The 18,339-nt window shown below is 36.2% G+C and overlaps 2 protein-coding genes across 3 annotated transcripts; one reads left to right on the top strand and one right to left on the bottom strand.

Moving 5' to 3' along the window:
• Positions 1-8,922, bottom strand: ids (iduronate 2-sulfatase). Its single transcript, XM_028460542.1, has 13 exons — positions 8,776-8,922; positions 7,803-7,939; positions 7,521-7,698; positions 6,832-6,920; positions 5,763-5,963; positions 5,371-5,541; positions 5,159-5,285; positions 4,010-4,180; positions 3,596-3,702; positions 2,394-2,510; positions 1,904-2,014; positions 1,683-1,808; positions 1-1,368 (listed from the first exon to the last, which is right to left on the bottom strand). The coding sequence occupies exons 1-13, from the start codon at positions 8,849-8,851 to the stop codon at positions 1,303-1,305; spliced, it is 1,677 nt and encodes a 558-aa protein (XP_028316343.1). The 5' UTR covers positions 8,852-8,922; the 3' UTR covers positions 1-1,302.
• A 1,398-nt stretch (positions 8,923-10,320) lies between these two features.
• Positions 10,321-14,554, top strand: dcps (decapping enzyme, scavenger). 2 transcript variants are annotated; one of them, XM_028459843.1, is made up of 7 exons: positions 10,321-10,467; positions 10,597-10,812; positions 12,075-12,225; positions 12,313-12,458; positions 12,547-12,660; positions 12,789-12,899; positions 13,933-14,554. In XM_028459843.1, exons 2-7 carry the CDS (start codon positions 10,624-10,626, stop codon positions 14,206-14,208), a joined length of 987 nt encoding a protein of 328 aa, XP_028315644.1. In that variant the 5' UTR covers positions 10,321-10,467; positions 10,597-10,623; the 3' UTR covers positions 14,209-14,554. The 2 variants fall into 2 exon arrangements, with proteins under 2 accessions (XP_028315644.1, XP_028315645.1); XM_028459844.1 differs by having other exon boundaries at positions 10,325-10,463.
• The last annotated feature ends 3,785 nt before the right edge of the window (positions 14,555-18,339 follow it).

Here is an 18,339-nt window from a genome sequence, read left to right as displayed (position 1 = left end):
TAACTTTTAAATAGAGAATTTATTTCAACAATGAAAAGTGACAGAACTGTTTTTCAGCATGTCGAGTCTTTCGATCGTCAGTGTGCATATATCCAGTTCATTAAAGTCCTCAGATAGTGATCAGGTTCAAAGTACACAGAAAACAAAATCTGTTCCTTGTCTGAATCGGTCAGTGAATAGTTTGTTTTCGTGATTGCCAAAAACATGACAGCAGCTCAGACTGGATGTAGAAGTATCAAATTAACATAAAGCTAATGCAGCCTCCTATAAAAGCTGACAGACCAAATCCTTTTTATTCACCGTTGGACCCAAAACTCCAGCTGAAATGGCTTTTTACTAAATAATCATGGCACAAAATGTTGGTGCACTGTAGCAGCAGAAAAAACTGATCTACACATTCAATTATCTCTGAGGGGCAGTTCCTTGGCTTCAGGGAAGCGAATGGATCTAAACTGACTGTTTACATGGAGGGCATGGCAAACAGCTGCTAGTGACATCAAGTGCAAATAGAAAATGTCATGTTGTTGAACACAGTGACGGACAAAATCTGCGTTACAGGTGACACTCGAACAGATCCTTCGTGCTGACTAAAAGTCTCCAAAATAAATTAGGACATTATTTTAATTACAAAACACATCTCACCCTTAACAGGCCCTCTGATGGATGATTTATTCTTACATTGACTCTTTAAAAAGAATGCTCTGTAAATTAAGCTTCCCAGTTATTGAGCAGCCAACAAATCTAACCTGCTGCCATTAGAAACCTGGCAATGACTCTTGGAGTCAGATAAACAGGAACATAGATTTTTGCTATCCACCATGCAATGCTAACTTTGACATCACCCACTCTCCCAAAAAAACACAAACACCAGCTGAATATCTTTAGTTTCCAAGCACATTGCAGTACACGTGGGAAGCTGCTGGCCCATCTTGTGCAAACTTCTGATCAAACAAGATAAACCAATTAGCTGATATTTGACAAAGTGCTTTGCCTTTAGTCGTTTTGCTCAGTTACAGTAATTGGCTGTTAGTTCCAGCCTCCTAATTAACCAACAGATGTTGCAGATAGAAATATCAGCATTAAGAGCTTAACAATGTCTAGCAGTGTAATCTCTGTAGACTCCTATTGCCCACAAGTGACAGGGCGAAGTGAGGAGGCCACAGTGTAAAACACACACAAAGTTAAATGTCTATCATTTTCTTCAATGATCCCAAAAAGAAACATTGGATCAACTGCTTGGAACTTGGCTCGAGACAAAGTTTACAGTCCAAACATGATTAAGGATTCTTTCATTCATCATCATCACACTTTCATCCCTGCTGTGAAGTAGCGGAACAGCAGCTCCATCCTTTCCTGTACACTCATAGTCTGAGGACATGAAAAACAAGGAAGTAAAACGAAAGGATGATTATCAGAGAAAAGAGAACATTACGGATTAAAAGTGAAGGTTTACACAATTATTTTTGTTTCCCCCTGGAAGGGTTAGGTGTAAAATGTCAGTTCTTGTGTTGTCTGATTAATTTATTATATCTTTTTGCTTTAAATTCCGTATTTTAAATGGTTTTGTATCTTTTAAGATAAAATAACTTTGGGATGCGCTTTTTTTGTAGGAAATTTGATCCGATTAGCAGTTGAGGCTATATGTGCTATTGGTATTGAACCACAGAAAATCCCCAACTTACATGAGGAAGGTTGGCCATCTTCCTCATCATCACGCTTTGTTTAATCTCGTTGTAGATGTTGTGGTCTTGCGTGGGGTCGTCCGCCATCATGTACAACTCTCCAGCGTGGATGTCAGTTAGATTCACCTGCAATGGGAGTGATTCATGTTAGTCACCTGCCCATACACCTGTGAGTATGCTGGTACTGGCTTCACTGTGATTTTCACATGGCTAAAACTCACCCTAAAGGTTGCAGGGTTGAATCCCAGCCACAGAGTGTATCTGTAGTCGTAGGTCCGCAGAGAGTAGCCCATGATCTTTATGTCTTTCAGGAGAGGAAGGTCAGAGTTCTCCTAAAGAAAGAAAAGTTAGACTGAGATGCTAAAGTCTGCAGCTGCCAAACTTTTCTGGGAGCCAATGGGTGAGCTCGTGTTGCACTGCCAACCTGCAGCGTGCAGAGATTAACCTACAGCAGGCGCCAAAGCTCTGACCATTGCATTCAGTGTGTGCGGTTGGATTTGGCTTCGATTGAAACCGGGCAGAGGGCCAAAAAGAACCGGACCACAGTTCATTGACATTTTTAATTGCAAGTTGGTAATCAACGTCAAAGTTGTAATGTCAGATGTTTGTAATAACCAGCCTCTTCTGTGCAGCTACTCCTATGCTGATCTACATAAATTTAAAATGCATCACACCCCGAAAAGGTTTGAATGTGCCTCCTTTAAACACTACCTGTGGAGTATCGGCAGGTCGAGGGTACTGGCTGAAAGCGATCGCTTCTGGATTCACTTTCATTTCCTCCTGTTCAAAGGTGTAGGCCAGGTTGTTTCCCTCTGTACACAGCTTCTTCTGAAAGTACGACATAGAACAACGCATGAGTAAACAAGTCCCAGTGTCTCAGATGGTTTTCTTGAGATTTTTGTTCTTGAGTCCTGTTTTTTTTTTTTTTCTTTAATGTCCTTAAAACATTAACAGCCTCTTTACTTTTAACACCTTTTGTAACATGAGCTCATGTTACTCAATGATGATGGCTGAGGTAACAAGAGAATGCCCAGAGATATGTGGCAGCAGGTAAGAACATTTTATTATTAAATTCCAAAAATGTTTTAAACCTTTTTTTTTGCTTAAATATGTTATAAGAAAGGTTACCAAATTTAAAAAACTGGAGAAAAAAAAAAAAAAGTTTATTCATCTCAGAAAAGTAGATGTTTGAAAATAAATTATTTTGGCCAATGTTAAGTTGTAGACCAGTGGTTCCCAATCTTTTATGGATCGTGACCCCATTTCGATACCACAATTTTCTGACAACCCAACAAACACTTTTTTTTGCTTCTCGAATGTATCTTTTTTTTTTTTTTAAATCACGTTTGCACCAACGTTACAATTACAAAATCAGTGACAAGTTGCGCCACCAGATATTTTTATACTAGATTTATAAAGTATGGAATACAGTTGTTTAAGATTGTTTAAATTTTTTTTTTTAAATGTAATGATAAGAATTTAATAATTAAAGATTTTCGTCAGTAATATATTTTTGTAACCAATTGCTAGACATTTCAGGCAACCCCATATGGGGTCACAACCCCAAGGTTGAAAAACCCTGTTGTAGATCATTGGACATTGAGGTTTGTAAAACATCTGTTAGATTTTAGCTCCAAAGAAATGGGGTTGAAATGTGTGTCAGTGGGTGGAGAGGCTGGGGTCGTTAGAGATCCCTAAAGAGAATTATTATTATTATTTATTAGGTTTGGCCACCACTGCCAACATCCCTTTAGACATGCCCACTATATCCCACAATCCCACTAAAACCCCAATGAAGAGACTCCAGTGACATCATCAGGATGGTGGAACTTGCTCGACACTTAAATTTACAACAACTTTTTAGGTTTTTAGACATTACATCGGAATCAGAGTGTTGTATTTTATTGGATTACCTTAAATGACACCTCAGGGCAGGGTGCAGGTGCTCGCAGGCCGACCAGGTCGGACAAGGTCGGGAAGACATCCACCAGCTCCACAATGTTCTTCACTTCATGGTGATCTGAGAATAGGGATGCCCAATTACATTGTTTTCTAGTCATTACAATATAATAAGAAAAAGCCTTTCTTTTAGATTTCATCATTATTGCATTACCCAGAGAAAGTGTATCTTCTCTAAATACTTTTACAGCTCTCCGTGTGCATCAAAGAGATCAGGGATCATTAAAGACAAGTTGGCACCTTAATAAATATTTCAGAGACAGTTTTAAGGCTTGGCTAAATTCTTGTACTCCACATATATTTAAATGAGGCGGAAAAAAGATTTCCGGATATCAGTCCTTATCTTTATAGAATCATTTGAGGCTCACTCTTAAAGCTGGCGTTTGGTTGGTTTAAGACGTCTATAAAAGGAAAGGTTAACTGTTCCTTCTTTTTATGGACAGTAGTGACACCAGGAACATGCAAGATGAGAGGAACGCGTGTTGCCACGTCAAAATTGGAGAATTTGGCCCATTCACCATGTTCACCGAGTGACCAACCTGCAACAGAGAGAGGGGGAAATAGTTTCAATAAATGGGAATACATCAAAAGCAACATACTAGTTGTGTTCAAATTTATGCCAAAGCAATTAAATAGTTGATTGAGCTTCAGTGAGTGATAGAGCAGACAGAACACACTCTGTACTGAAGGAGATACTAAAACTTCCAACGTCAAAGTTTTAAAAATAAGTGGAGCAGAAAAACAGTTCATAAGCTTTGGAGCTGCCAATCTGTGTCTGACACACACACACACTATCTGCCGTTACCACACTGCCCCCTGGTGGTCAACAGCCTCAGTAGCATGGAAGACTACATTCAACATGACCTTAGGTGACTAAACGTGTTAAGGATTTAGGTTACAAAAATTATTCATGTAATCACATTACACTGTCTTTTGCATGTCTAACTTCCTACACACAGATTTGCTCAAAATTAGCCAGTGTTTGGACAAAGTTGGTGTAGCGTGCACGTCCTTTACCATTGTCCACTACTGGATGCATTCAGGAATTGTTTTGACGTGTACTCGGTTATTGATTAAAACGAGAATATCCACCTTTGCCTTTGATATATTTGCTTCTTTATTCCAATAATAACTCAGAGTGTTTCCAACATATACAGAAGGTTAAACCTAAAGGTGAACACATTCGAAAACTGTATGCTTATTACCCAAATTACCAACACCACGGCAACCTGAATAACTTTCTTCTCCCTCCCACATCAGGCTCATGTAAACAGAGCTAGAAAATATAATACAAAAAGGTGTAAATAATGTTAGACCTAAATTATGGCTCCGACATTAGGTTTTATTTGATTTTGGTCTGAAAGCCTTTCCAACTAACACATGTTTAGGTCATCCTGTCTTTGTTTTTATCTAGTTTTGGTCTAGTTTTAGTCAGGAGAAAAAGAATAGTCAACAACCTATGTCAACCAAAAGGACTGTGCTAAATGTTTCATATTTACTTTAGCCTTTAAACAAACCGTGATCTGATGAGAACACCACCATGGTGCTGTTAGCCAATCCAAGCTTTTCAAGCTCACTGAGCAGCCGCCCAACCTGAGCATCCATGTACGACACAGCGGCGTAGTAGTGCTGGCGTATACGCAGCTGCAGAGAGAACCACAGAGCTTTGTTCCTTTATTTATTTTTGCAAAGACATTTTTCACATGACCTTAAAGTTATTTCTTTATACCTGGAAGTCTTTGGGGATGGGTCCGTAGGGAAAACTAACATTAAGTTTTTGGACATCGTCTCTCCTGCGTATGTCGGCCCAGGGGTTGTATGCCACAGGTGGGAGGAGTTTGGGGACATCAGGGTCAGGGGCAAGAGTCATTTTATCAAGAGGGAACAGGCTCAGGTACTCCTGGAAGACACTCCGATTAGAAAAGATTTTATATTTGCCCTAAACAGCTCAACAAACAAATAAACTGACTAATATGATCAAAGTAGACAGAAATGCAGCCTTTGGAATAATTTAAGTGAAACAACAACATTGGTTGTGTTGGACGACATAACCTAACCAGTGCAATAGAGCAGTGCCCCCGCCTGCTTGTACAAAAGGGTTTTTGATGTTCGCACATGTACCTGTGGAATCCTGAAAGGAATGTGCGGCTTATGAAACCCAACAGCCAAGAAAAAGGGAGCAGCATCTTTGATCCGACCCGTCAGTAACCTCACAGCTTCATCTGTGCTCTCCAGATCTGGGAGGGTTCCCCCAGGCTGCTCACTCACATTCACAGCACACAGCAGGTTGGCGTGAAGTTCACCATCCGCCCCTTTACACACCTACAAGCACAAAGTATATTAATAAGTATCAGTTAGGAAGATATTACTAATTACAAGTTTTATTTTACTATTTTAATTACATCTACACTGCTGTGGATGGAAGCACTTTCAAAATAATGGATTAGCTTACTGTCCTAATATACTGCTTTATTTCATTCAAGACAAAACAAATTTCTTTCTCCCCCACATTGGAAAAATGAATGAAAAGGAGCAAAAAGAAGTCAAACTTATACCATCTGCCCCTTTATAAAAAAGGAATTACATTAAACAAAGGGAAACTGCAAAACCAGTCATTGTCACAACTCATTTGAAACCACAATAATACAGTTAAAATTCCGTCTCGTATTTCTTCAACATTATACATTTCACATTCTTTTTTTTTTTTAACATAAGTGATCTTAATGTCATCATTTAGATTGTTCAATAGTCTGACCCCCTGAACTGAAATGCACCTTTTTGTCACTGTTATAATTACTTTCTCTCTTTGTGGGTAAGATTTTTAAATAAGCTTTGTACATGGTTTTTAAAATGTTGTATTCTACCAAATTATGAAATGTTGATCATTTTTTGCTGTATAAATATTGGATTTGTAATGTTCCCTGTATCCTCTTCCACTAATAATTCTCAGCGCTCGTTTCTGTAAAAGAAATAATTGGATTTGTGTATGATTTATAGGCACTGCCCCCACACGTCAATACAATAAGTCAGACACAAAACAATTCATTCACTTCACTTCTTTGTCTGAGAGACTATTTCATCTGTCAAATTAAAGAAGTTCTAGCATGTTGCACTGTACGCATCCTTCAAATGAAAAACTTTTTCACCTTCTGTAATCAGGATGATGCACATGCAGAGACGCGTTTAATACCTTGTGTTTCTCATATTGAAATGAAGGGGGATGATAAGCAGGGATAGACCAGCTGTAGGGGTAGTCATCAGTGAAGTTAGAGGCAATGCCTAAAACAAAACAAACAGCATTCATTTACTGCTACATACATTGAGTGCTTGTAAACAACATGATATCACATGCAGATTAGAAGTGTGACGATATCTTGGCGATATTTTTTCACACGATCATCGATGTGCTCGCGCTAAGTATCGATTTTTTTTTCTTTTTATTATTATTTTCTAAATCTTTTCTGCTTTTTCACTAAAATGTGCAGGAAAGTCTTCACAGAAATGTTGTCACTGTTTGTTGAAGGAACCAATATATTGTTTACTGCAATATCGCACTATAATGGTGTCACTGGTAAGAAATACCCTATTTTTTGTTTACAGAAAGCACTAATGGAGATACTTATTCATTTACATTGGTATGTTGACACTTATTTACAGAAATGTTGCACTAAAATAGTGCCACTGTTCATAGGACACTTTTTCAATTTATTGTCTTTCAGAAAAATAAAATAAAAATTTTATTTTTTCACTTAATCTTTTTTTTTTCCCTTATGTAATAGATTATCATAGATTGATTTCTGACCAATATATCGATAATTGCAGTATCGTCATATCGTGAGGTACCCAGAGGTTCCCACCCTTAATGTAGATAATTGTTACCTGGGTGAAATATCTTCCCCACTGACATCGTATGGTAGCCGTGAGACTTTAAATACTGGGGTAGTGTGGTGTAATTTCCTGCATGGACCCTCCAGTAGGAGTAGAAGTCATAGAGGCGGGTCGTGTCTGGTCTTCTGCTGGTTAACATTGAAGTACGGCTGGGACCGCACACAGCTTGCTGAGGGAAGGGAAACAAAAATTGTGGAACTCAAGCATTTAATCTGTTTCATTAATATAACAAACTGGGATTCAGTAAGGGCAGATTACATAGAAATCAAACACCTGAGCAAATGCATTCAGAAAAACTTGACTTTGGGAGGCCAGTTGGTCAATGTTTGGAGATTTGGCCACGGGGTCTCCATAGCAACCCAGTGATGTTCGCAAGTCATCTGCCATGATGAAAAGGATGTTTTTTCTTTCTGGAAAAAAAACAAAACACACACACACTCCAAGTTAAACCACCAACTTTAGAGTTGATAATCACTAGGGGTGTCCCGATCCAGTATCAGCCTGAAAACAAATATCGGATTCAAATTTTTTGGTTCTTTTTTTTTTTGGCAATTTTTTCTTCAATTTATTTGATTAAATTGTAGAATACTGTAAATACTATGTTGAAGGTTAAAATTCATGTAACCAATTGGTTAATATTAAATGGGTCAGTTTTTCTTAAACCTACTATTGCTGACTATTGTTCTCTGTTTGAGTAACATCACTTGAATCAAGCCTTTTCTAACATTCCACACTACAAAATAAGTAATTATTGTTTGTTTGCTTTATGTTTTTTTAATAAAAAAATAATACATAAAAAAAAGTAATAAAAGTATGTATGATTTATGCTGACATATCGGATCAATAACGGTATCATATCGGAAATGAAAAAGTTGTATCGGGACATCCCTAATAAACACTGAGCTCAGGTACATTTAGGATAGCTGCTCGTTAAGATACACATAAAAGTCATAATTATCCATGATCACTACCACCTTGTGCTGCTTAACACAGAAAAAAAACACAGAGACGGTAAAAAGGAAGGGAGGTCAGCTGAGTACAGAGAACAAGGCCACATTCACATGGTTAATAAATCAGATTATCTGATAACTCAAACATCAGCTGCAGAACTGACTCCAAGTGATAATAAAGCTTAACATGGTTACTGAGATTGATGTCATAACAACCGACACCATTTAATCCGTAAACATAGCAGAATTATAATCATATTTCCCTAAAATAAAAAGAAGAGAAAGAAACAACTCACCATTTTTGGCAACCACCTCATGCTTTAGTGCGCAAAGAGTCAACGGGAGTAGAAACAGACGAACAAAAACACTCATTTTAAAATATTAATATAAAAAAAGTTAGTGATTTCTCTTAAACCAAATGCGATGTGTTTGAACTACTTCCTGGTTAGCGACCAATCAGATTTCTGCTTTTTATGGGTCTTTTCAGCAGCGGTTTGATTGGCTTAACACGGTGTCATTCATCTGTAGGACCTGTTTCTGTTTTTTTTTTTTAGAGGTTCGGAGATTAGTTCACAGTTTCACATATTGTGAACTAATATTTGTTTGTGATTTGAGTGTTAGGAACAATTATGGCCGATAAATCTGCTGCTATAATTCTAATTCAGACAACAATGTAGATAAGTGTGAGCCCTCGTTCCTTTTTTTATTATTATTATCAGAATCAACTTCAGCTTCTCAAGCAAATCAAGATAAATTAGTTTATTTGTTTTTCTATAAGTCTAATCACAGCGTGTGCATCACTGATTCTTCTTGGCCACTAATGACCCTGTACCATAATGATCTTATAATAATCTTATTATTATTAAGTGAAATGTTATTGGGTCGTAATCTCTTTACATTTGTAGTTCAAATTCCAAGTATTTTATAAGTAATATTTAGCTCAATCACATTGAGAAATTAAGGTCTGAATATCTAGATCAGGGGTCTGCAACCTGTGGCCCTGGAGCCTCATGTGGCTCTTTAACTCTTTTGCAATGGCTCCCTATAGCTTAAAAAAAAAATTTAAATAAATATTTTCTTGCAGAGGGTATTAATGATGAATGACTTTCACACCAAATAAATACACAATATAACAATTTGTCAAACTATAAATAAATCACATGGTGCAGTAACTCTGCCATCTTCCTACTTCACCTCCTGAAACATCTACAGACCATTCACTTTCCCTGCAAGTTTTAAATCCCTGGTAAGATAACTAAATCAACTAAAGACTATTCTGGAAGTAAATATACATTTTAATTGTGTGGGGACAGATTCATTTTACTGCCAACATGCCGGATAATTATGCATGCTTGATATGTGGCAAGAAATTAGCAATCAGTATGTGTTGACTGTCATTGTGTGCTCTCAAATTCAAGTTATTTTTTTTTTGTCGCCCTTCAAATACATTGTCTAAAAAAAAAAAAAATTCTTTACATAACATTATTCAATATAATTTTACCTGTATAGAATTTTATACACTATGTTGTCTTCATTAAAAAGGTATTTTTTGGCTCCGGAAGGACTTTAATCCACGTGAGATTAAACAAAATGGCTCTTTTGAGTGCAGACCCCCTGATCTAGATAGATAGATGGATGGATGGATGGATGGATAGACAGACAGATAATAATACTTTTTAAAATATAATTTAATAAAATAATTGCTTCGTTGTTTGAGAATTATTTATTTTCCATATATATAAACTTGTTTTTGCTCTGAGGCAAATCTAATATTGTAAACTACAATTAAAATATTAAACAAACGTCGTATGGTCAGTTTACATTCAAAACAGCAGCTCTGTCGTAAGGATTGCGAGGGAAGGAAGTGACGTAAGACGTGATGTTATAACATTATAAGGTTCCACTCTGCTTACCGTTTAGTTTTCTTATTGTCAAACGTTTAAAACGTTGTTCAACCCAGGAAAGCTAGCTTTCAATTTGCAGTGTAGGTAAGTAAAGTTTCAACTATGATTGTTAATATATAATATTTCCCGTCTTGAGTGATATATGAGCATTATTGATCGCAAAGGACGATACGTTGCAACCGTACTAAGACTGAGTGAGACCTCCTTCTCCAGTTTTGTAGTCCCAGGATCTTCGTGAAGATGGCGGAGAAGGCGGCTAAACGTGAATGTAGCAGTCCAAAGGAAACTAGTACGCCGAAAAAAGCAAAGAAGCTGAACGAGGACGGAGGGTGTTTTCTTAAGCCCGGTGGAGACGTGTTGGCAAGTCTTAAAACGTTGGAGATTTTGTCCGAATCTGCGGAGGAGAAGAAAATCATCGTCCACGGACAGGTACCGAACACATTCATCAGCCGTTACTTTGTTTCCAACGGCGGCCTCATTAAAACAAGAAAATATATCGGCGCACTACGAGTTTTAGGTCGTAATAATATTATTGAGAATGTGGTACAGCGCTCAGAATTTCCTGATAGCCCTGAAATCGACCACTTTCAGCCAGTTTCTCCTCCACTAAAGAGACTATTTGCTCAAAATCACGCAAACGTCTGCAAAGTGGCTTTAACGTCTTTAAACTGATAACAATGTGGTGATGATGGGCCAAAAGGCTCATTATTTTTAACCTAAAGAAAAGTATTATCTCGCTAGATCACAAATGTCAAACTTATGGTCTGGGGGTTAAATCTGGCCCTTTGGAGCATCGAATTAGGCCCGCAGGCGAAAGTTCAAATGACAGAGAAAACATGAATCGTCAACAATATTTCAAGGGGCCCATACTAGTTTTCCTGGTGTTTACATTTCTCATGATTGTAGTCATTTTTTATGTTAAGCACAGTGGAAAAAACCCTAAAAAATCTTAACAAATCCTTCAAATTTCCTAAAATTATGACATAATTACATAGAAATAGTCACAAAATATAGTATATTTAAAGTGAAGAACTTGTTGGGAACTTGGGACTAATACCTATCACATATTGGTTGGATATCCTCTTTTTCTTACATATTTAGTATGTTATTTATATGCAGAAGTACAAACTATGGCCCAATAATGTTGAAATTACTCATTTTCCTGCATAAAATATGTGGCCCACTTGCAATAAAACTGTTCTGTATTTGGCCCCTGAACCAAAATGAGTTTGACACCCCTGCAAACATTCTCCATGACACAATGCACGAGTGACTGCAACACAGACACACAGACTCTGTTTGTATTTCATTTTTATTCTCATGAAATTACAACTTTAATCTCGACATATTATGACTTTAATCTTTATTATTACCACTTTAATCTAATAAAATTACAATTTTATTAAGACAGGACTTTATTCTCATAAATTACAACTACTCTCGAAATATTATGACTTAAATCTTGTAGTGCCCAGACTTTAGTTTTTAAATTTGAATATGGCCCCAACACACCATCGAAGTTTTTTTTAATTTTATTTACAATAATATTTTTTTGCTTTGTGGTTTAGTTAATGTGGATAAAGCCAATTGAACTGCTTAATAGGTCATAAAGAAGTTGGCTAGACAGTTGTGCAAAGTTCCAAAATGCTATGTGTGCTTTGTAATTGTAAATTCACAACAATCATCCTTAGCTGGAAGGAAATGATGCAGTGGTTGTTTTGGAGAAGAATCCCTTCAGCAAGGACACCCTGGAAGAGCTTTTCACTTCCTCTACACTCAAGTTTGACATGGAAAATAATATCTACAGTTCCTACAGTCTCCAGGTTCCTCTACATCTCAATGGTTTGTAATTGACAAAGTGACTTAACACCTGAGTTCCTGCTGAAAAGTTTCAATACTTATGACAACTTGTTTGTCTTTGTGTTGTAGAAATCAAGACCACCGTGATTTATCCAGCCACAGAGGAGCACTTGAAGAAGTACCGGAGTCATCAGAGCTTCCTGGTGGAGGAGACAGGAGACGACTACCAATCCATAACTCTACCCTACATTCAGAGCCGGACTTTCAGCATCCAGGTCTGCATCCTTAAACCATTCTCATACAGTACTGAGCCCACTGAGATTTACTGGTTTGAGTTCATGTGGCTTCTTGTCCAATCTTCAGTGGGTTTACAACATCCTGGAGAAGAAGGCAGAGGCTGAGAGGATAGTTTATGAAGATCCTGATCCCAAGGTTGGCTTTACTCTGCTTCCTGATTTAAAATGGGACCAGAAACGGGTGAGTTTAACATTTCTATGAGTCATAGGAAAGAAATGCACCCTTTGTGTTTGCACACATCTGAACAATATGAGGCTGTTTGACCACGTCTACTGCTATTTCATACGTTATCTCTGTTGTTTCTTCAGGTTGTCAATTTATACCTCATCGCAATAGTTCATCAGAGAGGTATAAAGAGTCTCAGAGATCTGACAGAAGAGCATTTACCGCTGCTGCAGAACATCCTCAAGAAAGGAAAGGTAAACCGACACGTTTATTTTAAGTACACATGTATGTTAATGGACAAATGTATTCCTGAATCCTTTGAAGATTTGGCAACCAACCATTTTGATATCTTGTGTTTTAACACTAGGTGTGAGTATTGGCAAGGATTTTGCAATATGATGCGTATCACGATACTTGGGTCGCGATACGATATTATCATGATATCACAACATATCACGATATTCTGCCCAGTTAATATCAAAATTAAACGTAGAGATGAAGAATCGAGTTGCTGTATATGTTTATCAGAAGATATTGATCATTCAGAGGACAAATTGAGTCAAAACTATTTGCTTAAAAACATCCTATTTATTATTTATTATTAGTGTTTTTGCACATTTTCACTAAAAAAAAAAGAAAGTGCAGTGTTACACACTGTCATAAAATAAAGTGCAACAAGTATATTTTCACTGAAACTACTGTGTAGAAGTCTCAAAGTAACCATGACGGAATTGTAACAACTGTAAGTGAGAACATTAAGGATAAATCACCCTGAGTTACTGACTGCACAAAAATAAGAACAAATAATGTATCCTATTGTGTCAGTTTAAACACTGATATGAACAGATAATATGAAAATAAAATGCCTGTCCATACATAAATATTGCAGGTATTACACACTGTCATCATAAAATCAAGTTCATCAAGTAACCATTGCAACACATTGAAAGCATTGTAACCACTGAAATATTGCACAAATACACAAAAAATATTGATTAAAATAAAAATGTATTTTTTTTTTTTTTAAAAAATCAACACCCAAAAAATTACGATATATTTTTTTCAGACCCCTATTTAACACTACCTTATTCTATCAAATAAATCATAATAATATCTAGTAATAACCCTAACCCCAAAAACTACAACAGAAATGACAGCCCACCTTTCAAAACCACTGGTTGCAATTTGTATCAGTTTCAGTTCCTGTTCCTGAGTATATTGGTGCAGTATCAGACCAAGTATCTCTAACCATCATATTGATCATGTGTGTGTGTGACTGTGATCCAGGAGGCCATCCGAACCCACTACCAGCTCCCAGCCAGTAAATTGAGAATCTACCTGCACTATCAGCCCTCCTACTATCACCTCCACGTTCACTTCACTAACCTGAAATACAGGGCACCAGGCTGTGGTTTGGAGCGGGCACACTTTCTCTCAGACGTCATCCAGAACCTCCAGTCTGACGGGCAGTACTATAAAACCCGTACTTTGAGCTTCCAACTGCATGAAGGCAATGGACTCCTCTGCAAGTTCAAGGAAGCAGGAAGGCTTGAATTCAGATGAAACTCTCCTGCTGTGTTGTATTTGGATGTTTGGGTCCAAACTGTGCTGTTCGAGCACCAGATTAATTCTTTGGTTTTAATATAATCCTGTTGGGATTTTGGAAAAGTGTTTTGTATTCGTCACACTTCTTAGTGAAGTGTTTAAACTGTTGTTATTTTTCAGAGTTTTTGTCACCCTTGTGGTGATGAAATGTTTTTATACACCAAGATGAAAAAATGTTCTGCTCAGATTTACTCTTGTGATTAATCTGCCATGCAAATGTTAACTGTTCTTTTATTGTTGTTATTACTACTACAATTTGTAGAAGATTATAAAACATGTCGTACAAATAAAAGTTTTGTTTTAACCAGTTCATTGAATTTAATTTATTCCAGTCTGACAGAATAAACTGGATTTTGCATTTTCTAACTGAAAAGGTTTCCAGAAGCATGTGTCAATGGATAGAAATAGGTTTCAAAAAGGCAAATATTCACTACTTTTTAGAAACTAAAAAAAAAAAAAATTGGACATTTCATTAAAATATTAAAATTTTAAATAGGGAATTGGCTACCGTGGACTCCTTCAGGTTCTTGGGATCCACAATCTCACAGGACCTGAAGTGGACCTCCCACATAGACTCAACCAGGAAAAAGGCACAGCAGAGGATGTACTTCCTGCGTCAGCTGAGGAAGTTCAACCTGCCCCAGGAGCTGCTGATCATGTTCTACACCTCCATCATTCAGTCTGTTCTGTGCACCTCCATCACTGTCTGGTTTGGATCTTCAACCAAACTAGACAGACACAGACTACAAAGGATAGTCAGGACTGCAGAAAAGATCATTGGTGTTGATCTGCCCTCCATCCAAGACTTATACCTGTCCAGGGTCAGGAAACGGGCAGGTAGCATCACTGCAGACCCCTCCCACCCTGCACACAATCTGTTTAAACTCCTCCCCTCTGGCAGACGCTACAGATCACTGTACGCCAAAACAACCCGCCATAAAAACAGTTTCTTCCCCCAGGCTGTCACTCTGATCAACACTAAACAGTCAAAGAGTGTCAGACCTGTTTCTGTGAAAAAACCCTGGAACCAAACATAACAACCTTGGATCAATCTGACACTGAGAATGTTCATGTACATACCTTTAATTTAAATGTTCTACTGCACTACTTATCAATGCTCTACTGCACTATTTTCCTTTTATTATTATAATATTTTATTATTATCTTTATTTTCTATTATTTTCCTTCTTTTATCTTATTTTTTAATTTTTATTTTGTATCTATTTAATTATTTTTTATACTATTATTATTATTATTATCATCTTGTTATTTGCACATTCTAGTCTAACTACTGTTTATATTTATACTTATGTTTATACTTATTATCATCTTTTCTAGCTGATTGTTTATTGTTGAAAAATTTTTGTTTTCACTATTGGAGAGAGCACAGTTGACCGAGTCAAATTCCTCGTGTGTACAACATACACTTGGCGAATAAAGATGATTCTGATTCTGATTCTGATTGAGTTATCGAGAACTTTTTAGGAACTTCTCACAAACACAATGGCTTTATTTCCATTTTAATTATGAAAGTAACATGCACATGATGTGGTGTAGGTCAAACACATATTTTAAATGTACAAAGGTTCACTGAGGCCCTGACTAACTTTTAAAAAATCTTAAATTATCTAGTAACATGTTTCTTCTCACCCTGTTTACACTCTAGAGGGCACTAGTGAATTTTCTTTGTGAAACTCAAGTCTCCAGCTTCTGTTAAAAGAAATACATTTTGTTTAAGTCGACTAAATATTAAATTGGATTTGTATTTGGGACAAAAACACGCAGCTTCTATCAAACATGTTAGTAAGTCAGTCTAATGATACTCTGGGAGTGAATAAGACACAAATTACGTACATTACCAAGAATGTAATGACGGCTCATTTTGATCACTTTGGATACTTTGTTTAAAACGCTTTGAGTTGTTTTGTAGATGCTATTTTTGATTCAAAGCACTTTATTCTCAGGACGCATCACTTTCTTATCTCAGCTGAAGTCAAAGGGGCGGGTCCTCAACAGTGAGTCCAAGGTGCGTTCAGGCTCAGTCTTTAAATCCGAATTATTAGAATTCAATACCATCAGCTTTAGTGAGTGGAAAATTCAAACTGAACTCTTAAACATTGATGAATTTTAGAACACATTTTGTAATGAAGTGTATCAAAGTATTTAACATCTCGATATTATAAGGTTTATACGCTTTTCAGCTAAAGTTAACTGTTTTCAATATATCACAGTGAAGAGCTTAGAGGCCTTCATTTTTGAGTCAGCGTACCATTGAGATATATTTAAACTTGGGGGTCAAACAACAAGCTCCCTGTTTCACTGATTTATAGGTTGTCTTTTTCTCCAACTATTTCTACAGTAACTTGACTAATTTCAAGTTTAACTCACCAAACACGCTTCTTTGGTTATATCTAATCAACTGGTTATTTAGGATTTGTCATTTTTAAGAGCAAAATTCTATTTAGTCCTGGTTTGAGGTTTTAGCTGAGTAATTTAAAAAATAATTTTAGTCCAATAAATCTGTAAACTACTGACTAAAATGACTTGAATCCATAAAAATAAATGAAAATTGGCTGAAAAGAAACCAGATCTGTCAGCACAAATTTGAAGTTTATGATTTCATGTGTCCTCTCATTTTTCCTTGTTATTGTCATTGGTGTGTGTCAGTTGTCCAATTCTTCTATTGTGTTATATATTATATTTTGTGTTTTTTCCATTTGTACTGTCATTGTAATATGTTATTTCTTCTGACCTGCCAAGGACTGCAGTTGGAAAGTAGCTTTTGGCTAGTTGTGACACATTTACATTTAAAATGATCATTAATATGCACTGTCCCTTTTAAATAAATAAATAAATAAACAAATTAAAATGGAGTTATACAAAAATATTTACATGTATCTTTTATTTTAGAACCAAACTTAATAAAGAGATGGAAAACCATAATTCTGATCCAAAGTCCAACGTTTCATGTAAGAAATCATTATTGTGGGATGTAGGGCTGGGCAAAACATTTGTAGATAAAAACGATTTTTATTTTGCAAATTCGAGTTTTAAATTTTTTATTTATTTTTTAAACCCACTACAGTTTTTTTCAGACTTTTTTGCGTTCCGATGTGAGCCAGCCCCTTCTTTGTTTACATGTGTTTACCATTTGAGTAGCTATATGTGTGCCACAGCCATGTTCAATTTTTTTATTTGCACTATGCTGAGATGCTAATTGAAGAGTTTATTATTTTTTTCAACATTATAGAATATGTAGTTATTTGATTTCTTAATCAGAAAATTTAAACTACTGTAAAGTTGCTGTTGCACTTTTGCTTAAACCTGGGTTAAAGCTTGAAATGGTTGAATGACAGAGTCTCATTTACTTTTTATTTTGGAATTGTTCTATACATTTTAACTCTTGAGGACAATCACAGCAATAAAGTTGCACTTTTGACAATATATCTGATGTCTGCAGTCATTTTTAAGTGCATTAAAAAGAAGGAAAAAAATAGAAAATAGAATCGAAACTCAAAATTTTCTTCAAAAATAATCTTTTTAAGGGAAAAATCGCCTAGCCCTCGTAAATTATAGTGTATTTCAGTTTCAATTAGGGGCCATGTTGAACATTATATCACCTGTGAGTGGTCATAATACTAGAGCTTATAATTTGACATTTTAAAACATCTCAGGGATATTAATCAATCAATCAATCAATCAAACTAAATTTATAAAGTGCAATACAATTCAAAGTGCTTTACATCATTAAAATCTTACATACAATAAAAAATACCCCACACAAACAAATCACATGAAACCTTAACTACATCACACAAACCCACACACACAGACACACAAAAATAAGATGAGGACAATGACAGATGATACCTGGTTGTATGTAAAAAAAAAATTTTAAAAAAAAGTAAAGATATTATTCAGTGACAGAATGTGCTGGAAATGTTCATTACATTCTGTTTGAGTCTTCAAAAATATATATATATTTTAAAGGAAAAATTGCCTAGCCCTCGTAAATTGTAATGCATTTCAGTTTCAATTAGGGACCATGTTGAACATTATATCCCCTGTGAGTGGTCATAATACTAGAGC

This window comes from Gouania willdenowi, chromosome 10, assembly GCF_900634775.1.
Source record: "Gouania willdenowi chromosome 10, fGouWil2.1, whole genome shotgun sequence".
NCBI lineage: Eukaryota > Metazoa > Chordata > Actinopteri > Blenniiformes > Gobiesocidae > Gouania > Gouania willdenowi.
Note: the sequence above shows the minus strand (reverse complement) of the source record. Positions and strands in the feature narration are given on the sequence as shown.